Source organism: Netta rufina (genome assembly GCF_964035555.1).
Source record: "Netta rufina genome assembly, chromosome: 6".
NCBI lineage: Eukaryota > Metazoa > Chordata > Aves > Anseriformes > Anatidae > Netta > Netta rufina.
In genome coordinates this window covers 16,958,965-16,976,112 of record NC_140129.1, presented here as the reverse complement: position 1 = coordinate 16,976,112, position 17,148 = coordinate 16,958,965, and the positions used below count along the sequence as shown (strand labels likewise).

Sequence of the window (17,148 nt, the reverse complement as noted above, 5' to 3'; positions counted from 1 at the left end):
CACCTAGATATAGGAGAGAAATATTCTTCTGAAAAAATATCTCAGTTTAGTTTAAGCAGTGCTAGGTTATAGTCATCATTTTCTCATCTATATCCTTTATAAAAATGTATATCTATTGTGGTTTCTAATGAATAAGTGCTTTTCATTTCCTTTTACCTTATCATTTACAGTTAAATAGGTAGTTGCATGTCTTTCTGGTAAATGGATAATGACAAGACATTCTTTACTTGGAGACTGGCAAATCTATTAATGAGGACACCTGGGAAAATAAGTAGCATAGCCCCTCCTCACACTAGTATCTGAATCCAAAAAGCTAGAATATTATGAGAAGAGATTATTTTATCCTTCTTACCCATTATTAATGCAGAGTTCTAAGGCACAGCTATTGTTTAGGCAATAAACTACAAGCTGATTAACTAGCAATAGCTGCCCTTCCTCAGCCCATGTAACTCATCAGTACCGGTTCTGCTAGGTCACCAACAGCTTTGACCTTTCACCACATCCACCTTCATGATGCTTAGAGGTTGCACCTAGCCAGACAGGTTTCAAAGCAACCACCAAGCACTTATCAGACAGACAGTGGGGAGGCTATTGGTGTGGGTTCACAACTACCCACACCCAGACCTCCTTCCCAGACCTCATGACAGCTTCTGGTGTACTTTGTGTACGGGAGACCATGGGAGCTTCTCATACAGCTCTGAGAAGCCCTCTACTACACAGACTCCTCACAGCCAACGAAAGACCAAATTTCCCTAGTGTTATCTCAAGAAGAAAAGGACAAAGCCTATCACAAAAGCAGCTCTTTCATTGGCAACAATGAAAGAGCATTGGCAACAATGAAAGAGCAAGGTCATCATTCCCCCTATCCTCTGCCCCATGGCAAGGCAGGATTTTGCATGAAAATGTAATTATTGGTCCTTAGCAGTGCTATGCTCAGCATACATTGCTTTACATTTCTGCCCAGGGCACTTCAAGAAGTTGAAAGAAGATTTCTTGCCTTCAACATCCAACCTTCTGAGCCTCTGCACAGTCTTGACTGTGACTGTTCTGCTTTGTTAGTAAACGCAAGCTTCCACACTATAAGCATGCAAAGTCTCAAGTTTTTCTCATTTTCTTTAGCCTCTTCCTCAACTCCACTATGGTTGTTCTTGCTGAGGAGGCCTCCAAACCCATGCTGATATGCAGTTCCAGCAGCTGGTGATGAGGCCATAGTATTTTGCTGCTTTCCACCCGTCACTGCATCTTTCATCTTTTTCAAAGATTTTTTTTTCTACCTTCTTTGTGTAACAGTCTAACATGTAGTACACTCTCCATAAAACATTGCTAATTATTTTCTACTTACTGTAAAGTAAAACTTTAATCCACATGCATTTTAATTTACTGTTATATTCTCGGAAATAACCAAAACCATAAATCCTTACCTTAAATTTATCCACTTCTGCCTTTGAACAAGTTGCATGATAAGATAACACCTGTCCCAGGGAAAAAAAAAATATAAAAAAAATCAGACCTGACATGTAGAATTAATAGGTCTCTGTACTGCAGTCTAATCAATGATTTTTAAAACAAATTTAATTAATATTTATGCATGATAATTCAGTTCTGAATACCACTTTATAATAACTAGTTACACGTTATCGTTTGGTACTGATGTTGCAGGTAGTTTTACAGGGAACCACAGCCAGTAATTGAATATTATAACTGCTCTTACATTGTTCTGGAATTCTACAATTAAAAGAGAAAGAACTTAATTAAAAAAAAATAATAGTAGGTATATAGACTTTAAATAACACCTTTTGCTATACTGTAGAGCTGTAATGCCTCTGCGAGTGGCATGTCAGCACATGCAAATTAGCATCTCTAAGCTATGCCTGACATTCTCTCCATTGCTGTTCTGGAGACGGAAACATCAGATATAACACACAAAGTAATGCACACCTAGCGTTATTACCTAAAAGTATGCATACATTTAAGCTGAATACATTATATTCTTTTATGAAGATACTAGCACTGAACAATAATTCCAGAAGGTGCAAAAGCTATATCCTATATGCTGGATCCACGGAGGTCTGACTGCATGGGACAAGGTGGTGGTCCACAAGCAGGCTTGCACACCCAGAGCATTCCTAGCAATGACAGGCCCTCCTCACCCCACAGCAGCACGTGGTCTGCTTGTGTACTAAAGCTTTGTTATTAATTTCAAAATTAAAAATATTTTTCATCATTTTTTCATCTTAAATACTACTCTATTTCAAATGCCCTTGGCTTGCAATATCTTGTAGCAATAAGTCCAAGATGCATTTACTCTATCAGTTATAAAGGCGTTCTCTTTCACCAACTGGAAATCACCCCCACACTATGGAAGAATAAATAACAAATGCCAATTTACTTCTGTCCCACATTTTACTTTCAATATGTATATATCATCTTTTCTCAAAAAGGATCTAGTTTTCTATCCAACCCTATTGCAGTTTTTCAGAAATCTAAGTTAAGTAAAAATTGTTTTCTGCTATGACAGATTGCACTTAATACCAACATTCTTGTCAAGCTTCTCCTTTATCTGCACTCATATTCCTATAGATTTGTATAGTCCTTCCTAATTTTCATTACTCTAACTTTAATTAAGTTTGAATCCTTAATGTTTAAGACAGCAACCTGTTTAGAACCATATGGCACCCTACTGTCAACCTGTACCCATCATTTATTTACGTTTAGGTTTTCTATTTATTAGTCAGTCTTACAAGAATTCTAATCTATATATTTGGATAAGAATCTTTTCATAGTACATATCAAATTGATTTATTTTATGTCTGATATCAATGTCATCTTGAAATGCCACTCTGTCAGCCTAGCTAAGGACATAAATAGTAATAATCTATTACTGAAAAATGGATTCACAGCCCTTCAGCATATACCATTCTTTGTTCAGTATTTCTCTGCTATGTCTTCAATCACTTTACACAATTATTATTGTGAGTTGTTGCTCATTTATAGATAGAATTACTCTTCACTGAAGCACAGTGGCCATTTATCAAATGTATAATCTACATTCAAGCTATATGACTATTAGTCTTTTTTAGATCTAAGAAAGAAGCTGTAGTCTAAAGCAAGAAATTTAAATATCCTTGGTTTCAGTAGTAAATACATTTCTATGTTAACTTTCATACCTATGTATCTAAGTGTGAAAGCTGGCATTGCTTGTTTTTCTTACCAGGGAGAACATTCAGTCTAAGCTATAATATTGCACAAATAACTGCAGCGTATGAAGGCTTACAGTAATTCAAGACTGTGATATGTAAAGAATAAGGAATCTTGCTGAAGGACCAAATAGGAAGGTTTTTCATTTTTCCTCCAAGGTGAATAAATAAATAGGAATAATCAAAGTGCTACTTATGATTAGAATGTTTTCTAACATGAGTAGTCCTATTGATTTAAAAATAATTCACATCTATATGCTTTACAGGATTGATTCCCAATACATAGACAAACATCTTCAACCCTAAAGGAGAGGAAAAATATTATGCTGTCTTCATAGAAATTCAGTTTGGTTTGATTTTTGATTTAATATAGAGAGAAATTCGTATGTCATTCAGACTAACACTGTTTTAGTGGTTCTTATCACAATGGTGGGTACTGTGTAAATTCAAAGGAGTTCTACAGTTGGTGTGCACACATCAGGGATATCTAGATCATTTTCTTCTGTTATCAGATGTGAAATTTATAACAATACTAAGATCTTAGCAATGTTACCATTTCATTAAAAGAATGTTTTAAAAAAATATCAGTCTTGCATAATGCCTTTGAAAAGATCTTAAATTTAATTCAATCCATCCTCCATTATTGCATTATTAGCAGGGATAATGTAAATCTGCAAATCTATCCTCAAAGTTCAAAGCTTTGTTCTCACCAAGATTATTTTCAATATATTTATGTATAAAATCTTCAGAATATAATAGGGAATAGTACTTTATTGTTGAATTAGCTTAGGACTTTAAATAGCCATATTTTTTTGAAATTTTAGAGTTTGTTTTACTGGAGCTTGTAGGTTTTGTTCTTTATGAATAGGAAATAAACACAGGGAAAGTAACTCCTACAAAGATAGGGGGTTAAAAAAAAAAAAAAAAAAGAGAGAGAGAGAGAAACCTTTTTATCCATTTTGCTACTCTATATGCATTTTATATAGACAGGAAGTGTGCTGGAATGCCAGGTACCTTGCATTATGTATTTGCTTTGACCCACTGCAGAGCTTACTGAGCTGCTAGAGATCCTGCTCTGACTTTATTCTAGCAAGCCATATCTGATGAGGGTTCAGCAGGTGCTGCTTTTGAAAAACCTGATGATCAATTTTTTTCACTGTTCACAGTACTATTCATTTACACTTTACAGCACTATAAAAGTAAAAAAAAAAAAAAAAAAAAAGACAGCAGGCTATGTAAAATATCAAATTTAAGAAATTTTCGGTTACTGATGAACAGGAAAATAAATGTAACACCTAAACTCATTCCTAAATCTATACCTGTAAGAAATTAGTTTCTTATCACTATTCCCTCCTAACATTAACAAATAATAAAAAAATAAATAAATACAAAAAGCAGGGGTGTGAAATCAAATGTTATAGATAGGTTCAAAATTACTTAGAGTTTTGCATGAGTTTCCCAGCTAAGTGTACTCTGAGGAAATTTTGCTTCAGTATTACTGTAAGAAAATGCTCTCAGGTGCAGAGGTAGATATATAGAAAATTTTTCTAACTACAAGAAATTCAGAAGCAGTAGCTTTCTTTATATATGACACTTGTGAGTGAAAAGCTTCAGTAAGATGTACACGTACATCAAGAGCCACAGACTGTTTCGCCCAGGATTTCTTCACTTGGTCATACATAATTGTATTGTTGATGCCGAGGCCACAAAAAATAACAAAAGCCTAAAATGAGAGAAGGGGAGAAGGGAAAGGGGAGAAAAAGAAATCAACTTACATTCTGTTATAATACAAACATGAAGATGAATACTTAACAACTGAAAAGGAAGTACATGGAAATATTAGCAATAATTATGTTTAGACAGGTTACCTTGAGAATGCATGTAAGTCACTGTTCTCAAGAAGATGAAAACGATCAGATGCGAGAAATGTTTTGATTAGGATGCAATCTTATTGAGAGCTTCTGAGAACTAATGGTAAACCGCAAATACAGACAACTTATACCCACCTCCCTAAAGTAGGCTGAAGTAGCACTACCCAGAAATACCAAATTCTGTTGAAGAACTGTTATTGCTACAAAACAGAACATCTCTTACCTCAAACAGTCGCTGGTCAGCATCATCAAAGGGTTTCCCATCAAGCCTGTTCAGCACTTGAGCTACCCCTTTAGAAAGCATAAATATGAATTACAATCTTTATTCATTAATTCATAAGGCAGAATATTCTATTCATTACTAACATATTTTCTAACACATTGTTTTCAAACTGAAAAGCAAAATTGAAAATATTTATTACGAAAAACATTAAGCAGACATTGATATGTGAAAGTCTGACTTCTGTTACCAGGACTCAGTTTATTATTTTCAACTGTTACTCTTTGCCCTGTAACTATAATACTGGAGATCTAAAGAAAGTGACTGACGATGCCTTTCACAAAAGGTTAAATATCTCTTTGAGAAAGAACTTAAGGACTTGGCAAACAGAACCAGGTAACTTGTGCTAGCAATTTGAAGTTACTTATATAATTTGCCAGAGTAGTATCTTCATTCCTAAATACTAGCTAATTTGGCATCACCTGGGTATATGTCATTTTTTAAAAAAATATTTTTTCATGACCGGTCCACGAATTTATTGAATAATGAAAAAAAAGTCATTCCTTAAACCACTTGAAAAAGTGGTCAAAGCTCTTAGCTCTAGCTGAACTAATACTGAGTTATACTGCAACAGACCATTTCTGTTTCATTTAGCTACAATATGCCCTTAGAAAAACACTAAAAGCTATCAGCAATAGAGGGTTGAGTTTTTCTAGTTCTTTAAGGTAATATGCACTTCACAATGAGCCATATTTTTAAAAGGATTTTTTCCCATGTCACCTCTGCTGATTAAGCTCAAAGATCCTGATCCTGCAGGGCACTAAGCACCTCCAGCAAAGCACTACCAATTTCAGCTCTCACCAACAGCCACAACACACAGGTCTTGCTCTTGCAGATTTCAATTGCTATGGTTTTGACTTGAATTATTCTGTGGAAAGTTATAGAGGAAACCTGGCACTTATTTATAAATGGCGCTCCTTTTTGTGGCAAAAGCCAGAAATAATACAGGGCCAATTGCAGGTGCATCATAGCTGAGAAGCATCCTATCAAACAGGCAGTAAAACCTTGTCATGTCCTGATCCAGCACACACCACCACCACAGGCAACCCTGACAGCTGCCACAGTCTCTCCAGTAGGTTGGCCCTGACCATGTATTTTATCATTAAAGAGGGAAATGACCACCTTGCTGGACTGAAGAAACAGTTGCCTGAGTTGTACACAAAAAAAAGGCAGACTGTCAAAAAGTATCAAAACTTATGGAACATTTTTTTCAGTAACATTTTTAGCATTTCAATTTTCATCTCATTTTGTATTCAAGTTTCAATACAATATGTAACTTAACAATAACACAGTGGGAAAGCTGAAAAAGTCCATACAGTATCCAAGTCAAAACATCCCTTCTTGGATACTTAGCATGCATCCTAGGTACCGTAACTTCTTAACAATATTCAGCTGGGAAAAAGAAGAAAAAGGAACACAGAATTAAAAAGACAGAATTAAATTCACATTAGCACAAAAACAGGGGAAGCTCTTCAGAAGGCCTTACCAATTATTTGGTGGTTGCTATTCCATATAGGAACACACAGAACAGACCTTATGTGAAAGCCAGAAATCTGGTCAGCCTAAAATGTAGAAATGAGAGCTTCCATTATGCTCCTCCTATACTACACTTGACTTTCTGTTGAAATAATTGATTGCAATAACTGAGTTTAAGAATAAAATTTTTACATGAATCCTCTAACAGAAAATAATTGCTGCCCTTTTTATTAAGTTATTATATTCTGTATACAAATTGGGTAGCACTTCTAACTTTGAACGGACTAACTGTGAAACAGATATGAGATGGGTGAATTATTCAGGACATAATATATTAAAAGTACAACCACAAACATATCAAGGATCGATGTGCTTTATTTCAGCATATCTCTCTGGCAAGAGATTGAACCCAGGCATTAATTGTACTTTTTGAAATTCTGAATAAATTAACATCAACACATTTTTTCCCATACATTTTTACGGCTAGCCCCTTTTATTTTTTTGTTTCGAGAAATTCTGCTGGTGTGAGATCTATTACCCATAATGACATACGCAATAAAACTGGAGCCAAGGAAACTCTTGCATGAAACACTTGCAAGCACGCTTACTGTAGTAGTGGCAAGCTTGCTGACCAAGACTGCCCACTGATTAATGAGCTGCCCAACTGCTGGCCAAGTCTCCCACAGTAATACCACTTCACTGGGCAGAATGCAGTGACGACTGTCCTTCCCTATGCCTCTAACATTTACTTAGGGGCATGCACACACACATTTGAATCTGCATCTGTACCTTCCAAACTGTGACTGGAACAAACACGTTAGGATACACATGGAGCATTTATTAGGAGTGATAAGCATCTCATTCTTTTCACAAGTTCATCGTGTGTATTTGGTTTGTGCAAATTATGAAATTAAAAGGGCAGTTGTCTAAGTTAGATCAGAAACAACATTTATCTCTTTAGATACTGGTTCTGTTCACACTCTGTGTATAGTTCCAGTCACCCCAACAGCTAACAATGATGATATTGCTGACACCAAACTACAACAGAAGAATTTTCAGCAATATAAAATCAGTTTGCCTCAATCTCAAAGAACTTTGGCAGTGGAAAGCATTGCTTAAATTAAAAAAAAAATAAATCACGAGCAGACCAGTAACTGCCTATATTCTATGACCTGTTTTTACTGTATAAAGCCATTTCAACACCAGCAGACCAGAAGGAGGACATACAGCAAGGAAAAATAATTCAAAAACAATATGCACACTTTACAGCCACTTGAATATAACTATAAAACTTGACTATATTAATAGCAATGCCAAAAATACAAAGTATATTTACATTTCCAAAACTCTCTTACTTCAGCATCAAAGCGGGGATCCTGATAAGCGTCACTGATATTCACTGGGAGACCTGTGGAAGCTACTAGTTCAGCAATGCTATTATTTATTAGCCAGTCAGAGTAAGACGATGATTTCTCCACACTGTCTTTGAAACTACCAAAAAGTATAGGAAGAGAAGAAAATAATGGTCAACATTGCTTGAAAGTTGAGAATGTCTTATAGGCATATTCATAGGAACAGCAGAATTGTTCAGTTATTAATGGTTACTGAGCATTACCTATGAAACAATAACTTGGTATCTATATGAACAGTACACCAAAATATTATTTCCTTTACACAATTCTTTCTACTGAAAATAGCATTGTCCTCTTATGAAAAATAAATGCATTTAATAATAAAATGCATTGACATATGAATCAATAGCAGAATTATGTTCCACATTTCTGCTCATCAAAAGAAAACAGTTCTAAATATTTTCTGTAAAGCTAGCTGAAAGCAAAATTTCAGACTTTAATTTTTCAAATTAGACTAATAACTTGAGTTATTTAAAATCCATACTTCCATTTATATTTTTTTTTTGTCATCTGAAAGGCCTTGTTTATTTTTTATTTGGTCTAGAGTGCTGGATCAGAGTGGCTGATTAAAAGATTATGAAATAAGTTTTGAAATCAATAATGCAAGTGTGTTACAGTAGGTGGATTCTGGTAGATATACGAGCTACGAATGTCAGTAAACAATCATAAGACACCAGAATTAGGGGCTTGACACACCAGACTCCACCACAGCTTAAGATCTCTGTAGACACAGAGTTTTCAAGTCCTCATCCAATCCACAGGAAAATTCTCATTGACTTACTGTAAACTGTTCTTTGACATTGGCAAGGGGTACCTATTTCTGTGTGAATAAATAAATGCATATTATCTTAGCTTTGAGAAGAAAACTGATGAATTTTCAGCACCTGAGAAACATTACTTAGAAAAAAAAGTGACACTGAGCAGCTATGGAAAAGACTGCTATGGCTTGAAACCTCAAAATAATGGACAGGGATGAAGGATGCACAGTAGAATGTGTGGAAGACTCAGTCAAAGTGAAAGGATTGATTTTTGTCGGCCGCATTAATTTTCTGGAGACTAATTCAACTCATTTATTTGAAAGAAAACTCAATAGTCCTAAAAGGCTATAAATAAAGATAATAATAATGATTTACACAAAGAAATCTAAGTGTATCAGCTTTCAGTTGGGATAAGCATTTTGAGTGACTGTAATAAATGTTACACTTTGACAGGAACCTTTACTGCAGTAAAATGTTTTTAAGCTAAGTAACAAAATTTATTTGTATAATTTAAGATTTATTTCAGGACATCAATATACTTGAGAGGAAGGAAAAATCTTTAAAGATAAAAATCTAATTTCAAACACGTAGCTCCCAGTTCATACCTTAAAAATCTGGATGATATTATCATTATAATGTAAGACAGTTTAAATGAGGACTGGATTATGAGTGTCACACATTTTAAATGGCAAATAAATTAAAGTAAAAGAAATGATATATTTCAGGAAGAAGTTTTAGAAGCATGTTCTACTATGTTTCCCCCAATCCTAGCAAGTACTTTACACCTGCTCTCTGGAGGGAGGCACTCAACTTTCACCAGGAGGAAATATCAATGCTTAATTCTGATGCAAATCACAGACAGCTGGCTCCCTCTCTATCCTCAGCAACTCAGAACAATCAAAAGCTCCTCTAAAAATTACAAGCAACAATTTTCTCCATACTGTGGAAAGCCATGAGTGAGTGCTGCTGGACTGATGCAGGCAGCTGCACACCACTGCCCCCGTGTCTTGCCCACACGCAAGGAGCAGCACCATGTGCCAGACAGAAAATAAAATCCAGCTTGAGCACCAAGCAGTGCTGCAGGCTTCCCTCACACAGGTGCATCCTCGTGGACTCTCCCCAAAGTGATATTCCCTGACAGGGATGACAGAACATACATGGGACAGCAGGGAGGTTGTACTGCCAGAGTCATGAGCACCTTCAATCGTCTCTAATGTGACATGGACTCTTTCATGTGAAGGAGTTCCCATGAACCCACAAACTCCTAGGACTAAGAGAGCAAACAGATGTCTTAAACAGCATAAAAACACTGCAAGGAATCAGGCAATACACAAGTGAGTGTCATCCCCAGGGATGGTGACAGTGAAACAGCAGTAGCAGGGATTTCAGAACTTTCTTTGTACCTGTCCAGCTGGGAGGGAGCACAAATATTTTCCTCAGCAAGCAACCCACCCCCTGGCTCAGCCTGCTCACCTTCCCTCTACCTCTGATACTTCGGTTGCAGAACAGTAATCTCAGCTACATCAGCCACTAAAATGACTTCTGTGCAGGAAAGATATAGCTCACAGCATCTTCTCACTGGTACATCCAAACTGAACCCTCAAGGCTTCTACAATTCATGTAGCTTTATTTTATTTATATTTTTTTCCAAAGAGAAAAAAACTAAGAGATTTGGCAAAACTGTGCTTCAAGAACAATGTAATTGACAAAAAGGAGAGCATTTTATGAATAAGAATTGAACTCAATCCTGGTGTGTGTTGGCATCTGCTGAATTGAACAGAATAATACAAGCGTGGCCTTGCAAGGTATTTCTTAACAACCAACAGAAAATAAGATAAGATGTGAATATTCATTATAATATTCAAGGACTAAACAGGTGAGCTGTTATTAGGCACAGATAAGAAAGGCAAAAGAAAAGCTAATTTCTTCTAAAACCAAAGAAAATGTGTTAGCACATAAGATACATTGTCCTTGGACCTTCTCTCCTTCAGATAAAGTTTATAACTAGAATGATTCTCAGCCTATAATCTTGGGATTTCCACTAAGATTTCAAATAAATTGTATTTATCTTCACTAGAGTAGTGATGAAGAAAGTCACCTTGCCATTTTTCCCTTCATAAAATATCTCATGATGTTACCATCAGTTAGGGATGTAGAATGTGGAATAGAAAGGGCAAAACTCACTAGAAGAAATGCTCAAATGTCAAGGGCTCCTGGCATTGTTCTGTACCCTAAATAACCTTTATTTTCCCACTATAGTGCCAACAACTCAAGCTGTGCCTGTGCTAGATCCAAATGTGACATCATATCTGTCAGTCTAAACTTGATCTTTGTAAAACCAACTTCACTCTCCACTAGATGAAAAATGAAAGAAAACCAGTAAGCCTTTACATTAAGATGCACAGAAATACACCTTTATAAGCCTTATTACACCGACTACCAGTTTGTTTATTCATGTGCCTCAGACCAAAGTTAAAATAATCTTTACTTGACTGCATGCAGAGCAGGCTACTACAAATTGCTTTTTGGTAACATGCTAGCATAACTATGGTAACAAGAAATGAGCCAGCTTGGTTATCTTGACACCACTCTACATTGTGTTGACTAATCTGGCTACCGATCAATTTTGAGAAAAACAAGAACAACCACATCCCTTGTCCCTTAACAAAAGGGATTTATTTTCACCCTTTTAATTGACCAAGGAAAGAACAATTGCTACTCTGAAGCTTTTTGTCAAAAGAAGTAACTTATGATTCTCAGAATATTTATTCATATTTAACCTTAAAGTGATGCTTTTAATCACTTGCTTTTCTTTCCCAATTTTACCTCACCAATCCATCACCCTTCAGTGATGGATAGGGCATGGAAGAGATCTAGTTTCTACCACTGTCTTTCTTTGTGGACCCAGACTCTGCCATCAGCCTGTACAGACAATATACTAGAATAAAAACAGTAAAATAAAGCTACTATTTTTGTAATGCTGAGATCAGTCCATGAAAAACATAAATAATTAGGAACTGGCACAATTTGGAGTCCTTGGCTAAGGTGAATGTGCACGTTGTAAGTGGTAACTTCTTACCACACTGGAGGTAAAGAAGTAAAGCACTAAAAGCAGAATAAATCCATAAATATGTTTTGAATGTTGTTTAAAGGGCTTACATATGGCAAAGCACAAAGTAATCTTCAAGCCTGCTAAGTTACAGAAAGCAGGATGGACAGAAGGTTAGGCTTACCCCATTATGACAATCATTCTGCATGGGAAATAAGTATGATTTTTCTGCGTACATATTTTTCTACATATATATTTTTTTTCACATTTGAGATAATCACTGGGTTTGAGCTCTAAAAGATGGGAGAAACCTTCTCACAATAACCCTGAATCTTCATCCACTCCTTTGGTATGTAGGAGCTTTTAAGTGAACTTTTGTTACTGGTTTTCATTACCTTGTAGGAATTAATACAATAACTCCACAAAAATCTCTATTATTTCTTACAGTTAGCTTTTTGTCAATGTTTAAATACAGCTCCTGCCAAGCAAAACATACACATTTATTTTGACTGGGGTTCCACACCAGATTCAGTAACAGGAACACAATTTCTAGCAAATTCATGTTCTCTGTGGTTTTTAGATTTTCCAACTTGACAAGAACAAAAATCAAATCTTACTGGAAGTCTTTCAATGAAACTGAAAGGAGGCATTTTGTAAGAGATCAACAAACAATTTTAAAACAATTTTGTAATTTTTACTTCAGTATTAACCAATCAAAATGACATTTGTGTATTCTCCACAAGTTCAACAATAAAAAGGCATTAGTTATTTCCTGGTTTCTCCTCTGAGATAGTTCAGATAATTTTAGTATGTATATAGCAATATTGACACAAGCAATTTTTCATTTGAAGTGTACAGGAGTCTTGTCCTGGTAAAAACAGTAAGCTCACATTCCTCAACCAAATCTACCCAAAGCTCCGTAGTAAAATAAAACTAAGATGAAGCAAATTCAAAACTGTGAAAAATGAAGTAATCCATTAACCATATAAGAAATGAGTACTAACCTGTTTTCAGTATCAGCACTACATTTTGGAGATAACAACTCAAAGGATTTTGTAAATTTCACCACCTGTCACATCAAAAAGGAAATAAAATTGTTATTAAAATTATAGATATATCAAGAAAACATTAACATAAAGTTCCTATATTTAAATAATATTTTAATCTGGTGATTCTAAAACAAAAATTAACTCTATATTCCAATTCATGTTCAAACACGCTATGCATTGCTCATAAACAAACAAAACTAAATAAAATAGTTTGATATTCCTTCATTAAGTTATTTTTGCAACAGTATGCTCCCCCTCAAAGAACTTTGGAACATGAATTACAGAGCTTTACTCAAACTTCATTGCTTTTTATATATAGGAAAATAAACAGATTTTTTTTTTTTTTAGTACTAATTGTAACCTATTTTCCTTGAACATAATGTGCCAACAGTACACAAATGAAACATTTTAAGAGTAGCTGATTTGACACAGATAATATTTTTGGATGCTAATGAATACCCACCTTCTACTTCAGTTCTGTATTGTAAAAGTCTTTCATGTGATATATGTGATATTTTAGACATGGCTTCGTATTGAGTTACTCCTTAAAGACCCACTTTTATTTGTGTGTGTGTGTATATATTTGTGTGTATATATATATATATATATATATATATATATATATAACCACCCCAAAACAGGCAGAATCAGGAAGATAACTGTTTTGCCACTTGTAAAAATGCTCAGTTGTGCAGCAAGATGCTATTCTCCTATTCCAACTTAACTTAAGATTTATTATTATTTAGAAAAAGAAAGCCTTGACCCTTTTTAGGCTTATCTGAATACCTTGTCTGTCCACATTTCAGGATTTGCTCCAGAGGAATAAGAACTCATTGTGTATGGTTTGGAAAAAACCCTCTATGTTCAAAGGTAGAAATAGTACTAAGAGCAGAAAAAAAATGAAATGCCACCCACAACCTACTTGCTACAAACACAGTGTACTGCTCTATGAAAAATAAAAATCACATTATACTTGCAAAGATAGGAATGTAATTTTTTATAATTTTGTAATTATAAAACCTGTGTGGGGGGTCTAGAAAGAGAAAAACTAGAAACATTAAAATTCTGTAACAGAATATATACATGAAGTACAAAGCTTGATCTTGCTTTTATGAATGCTAGTGTAATTTAGGGATACCCCATTGAAAGTTCTTAATTTCTATTAGTTTAAATGAAATGAGAACCATATCTTTCCTCTAGGAAATCAAATGTTTTCTGCTAATATATACAGTCTTGTGATTCTCTGATAATCATTTACACTTCTCATAGCCTTGCAACAAATCAATTACAGAGTCAGTGAATTGAAAGAAAAAATTTGGATAGAAAAAATGCTATTACAAACATTTTTATCTGTCAGCTACTTCTCAAATCAGTAGAAAGAAGGATAGATTGTGCTGAATAGCTGCAAAACACGGAATGGAGCTACCAATATAAAGGCAGCCACTTATTTTACTACTGGTTGCAATAATCATAGCAATGTTAAACATTCTTAAAAGAAGTTCTCATACCCTGCGAATAGCAGTATCTACAGTGTCCCAGCAAAAGTCCGTGTCAAAATGATGCATGAAATCCAGCTCTTGACATATACTTTCATATAGTTTACCTCCATCTGTTCAACTTAAGAACTGTACAACAAAATAATTATTCCCTGATCAATTGGAAAGAGCAATTGGAAAAAAAAAAAAGAATATTTCAGTAATGTTGAAAGTCATGTTTTCACTTCACCTGCTCAATGTAAAAGCTTTCTTTTATCACAAGAACAACTATAGTTCTAAAACTGTTTGGAAATACCACCTATTTAACGAGGCATTAGCCTGAAAACATCAAGATGATAAATTCCAGGTAAATGTAAATGAACCTACAGACAAGGCTTCTCTTTTCTTCTACTACAAACAATAAAATAAAATAAGATAAAATAAAAATAAAAAATAAAAATAAAAGAGAGATAACAAATCAGGTCGTTTTTATTTTTTTAAGCAGACCAGAGCAGACCTTGCTTCTCAGTTAAGCTGTTCTAGCTGCTCTGCAGTACAGACAAATTCCATGACATAGAAAACTGCAAATCATAGGTTATCTGCTGGATTACAACACAGTTGGATCCACCAAAAACTTACAGGCATTCCATTAAACTCCTTTAGGTAACTTGAAAGAAATAAATGTACCTTTCAGTTTCCCCGAAAAAAAAAGCTGCTACACCACTCATACGTTAACCCTTCTTCAGAACATGCAGACATACTTACTGGTGATTCAATATCTTCCAGAAGTAATACTGAGCATCTTTCACACTTCAGTAGGGTTTGGGCCCGATGCATAATTTTCTTGACAATTTTCTCTAAGTCAGTCTGTTCTTCGAAGAGGTCATTCACTACTTCCAGCAAAGCCTATATATACGGATAGAAACCTTTTGTTTTAGTTGCAGAATAAATAGATACATGGAGCATCACAAGGAGTTGATCTCTGGGCTTCATTTTAATACAAGTAATACAACGAAACCTTCACATAAAGTTCTTAATGATCATTTCAACAGAATCATTGAGTGGAGGGATGGGGGTATCTGAAGAGAAAAACAAGTATTCATTTCTAAGCTCAACACTGGGCACAATACCACTCATAACAAACAGTGAGAATCTTTCAAACCATTCAATTTTGATCCAAAAATGAAACAATGGCTGTAATGCAACTCTCCAAGTACGCAGTACGGATTGAGTTACTTGATTTGCTGTATTGAATTTGCTGATGCATTTATACTCATTTTGTTCATTTATTTCCCATTCTGCATGTTCAAAGTTGGAGAGAAAAGATGACATCAAGACTTCTATATTCCAGTAACACTCTGATCCCAAATTAACCACTAACAACTTTGTCTGTAAAATATGATGATTTAAAATGAAGAGCTTCTCATTTCATTACCTATAAAAATAATTGACTATGTTCTTTCTTATTATGAGACCAAAGTAAGTTTTCATAGTTTTGTCTGGGATAGAGTTTATTTTCTGTTTAGAGGCTCACATAATGCTGTGTTTTGGACTTTTGATGAAAATATTGGTGACAAAACACCAATGTTTTTACTTGTTATAGAGCCGTGTTTACACAGAGCCAAGGATTTTCCTGCTTCTCTTGCTGCCTTGCCAGAGAGGAGGCTGGGGATACATAAGAATTTGGGAGGGGATATGGCTAGGACAGCTGATCCAGGCTGGCCAAAGAGATTCCATACCACATGGTGACATGCTCAACAATAAAAGCTGGGGCAAAGAGGGAAGGGGGCGTGGATGGGAGGGGAGACATATTCAGAGTGATGGTGGTCATCTTCCCTAGCAAATGTTACATGTGATGAGTCCTGCTTCCCTGGATGTGGCTGCCGATAGAAAGTGGTGAATGAATTCCTTGTTTTGCTTTGCTTATGTGTATCTTTTGCTTTACCTAGCAAATTGTCTTCATCTCAACCCCATGAGTTCTTGAACTTTTATCTTTCCAGTTCTCTCCCTCATCCCACCTGGGGAGAGAGAACAAGCAGCTATGTAGTACTTAGTTGCCTGCCAGAGCTAAATCACAGCTAAAGTCCAAAACTTTTCCTTTTATTCTCATTTAGGGTACTGAAACTAAAGGACACCCATATAGGTAAGCATAACCATGTTAGTGGGCTTAGCTCTCCCAAGTGCAGTGGTCATCAAAATGCTGATCACATTCGCTGGAAATTGCCACCACCAGTACGCAGGTTGATGGGGGCGGGAGGGTGAAAGGGAAGCAAATTATGGGCCTATCTATCATGTTTTACTCAACTATTTTCAACCATGGACTAGCCAAAGCTGAAGACCAACAACAAGTTAAAAACACAAGTACAGGCTACCGTGTACTTGTCAAATGGCAACAAATACTTGCTATTCCTCCCATAGCTAAAGCAACAAGAAACAAAAATTCACATCTCTAATCCAATTTCCTAATGTGTCCACCCACCAGAATTTACCACTTTCTGACGAAGAATGAGAATGTCCATAATATTTTTCTGCTGAATGCCTCCCTTAGAAGAATAAATGCCAATTCTTCAAAAGTCTGTCA

The 17,148-nt window shown here is 35.4% G+C and overlaps 1 protein-coding gene across 1 annotated transcript in view; it reads right to left on the bottom strand.

The window, feature by feature from the left end:
• The window catches only part of PDE11A (phosphodiesterase 11A), a gene marked incomplete at both ends in the record, with an annotated part of 129,752 nt that overhangs the window by 55,046 nt on the left and 57,558 nt on the right, over nucleotides 1-17,148 (bottom strand). Inside the window, 7 exons of the mRNA XM_084288782.1 lie at nucleotides 1,422-1,472; nucleotides 4,828-4,920; nucleotides 5,292-5,359; nucleotides 6,835-6,910; nucleotides 8,180-8,315; nucleotides 13,048-13,112; nucleotides 15,333-15,473. Coding sequence (XP_084144908.1) covers nucleotides 1,422-1,472; nucleotides 4,828-4,920; nucleotides 5,292-5,359; nucleotides 6,835-6,910; nucleotides 8,180-8,315; nucleotides 13,048-13,112; nucleotides 15,333-15,473 — 630 coding nt within the window. The remainder of the gene's footprint in view (nucleotides 1-1,421; nucleotides 1,473-4,827; nucleotides 4,921-5,291; nucleotides 5,360-6,834; nucleotides 6,911-8,179; nucleotides 8,316-13,047; nucleotides 13,113-15,332; nucleotides 15,474-17,148) is intronic.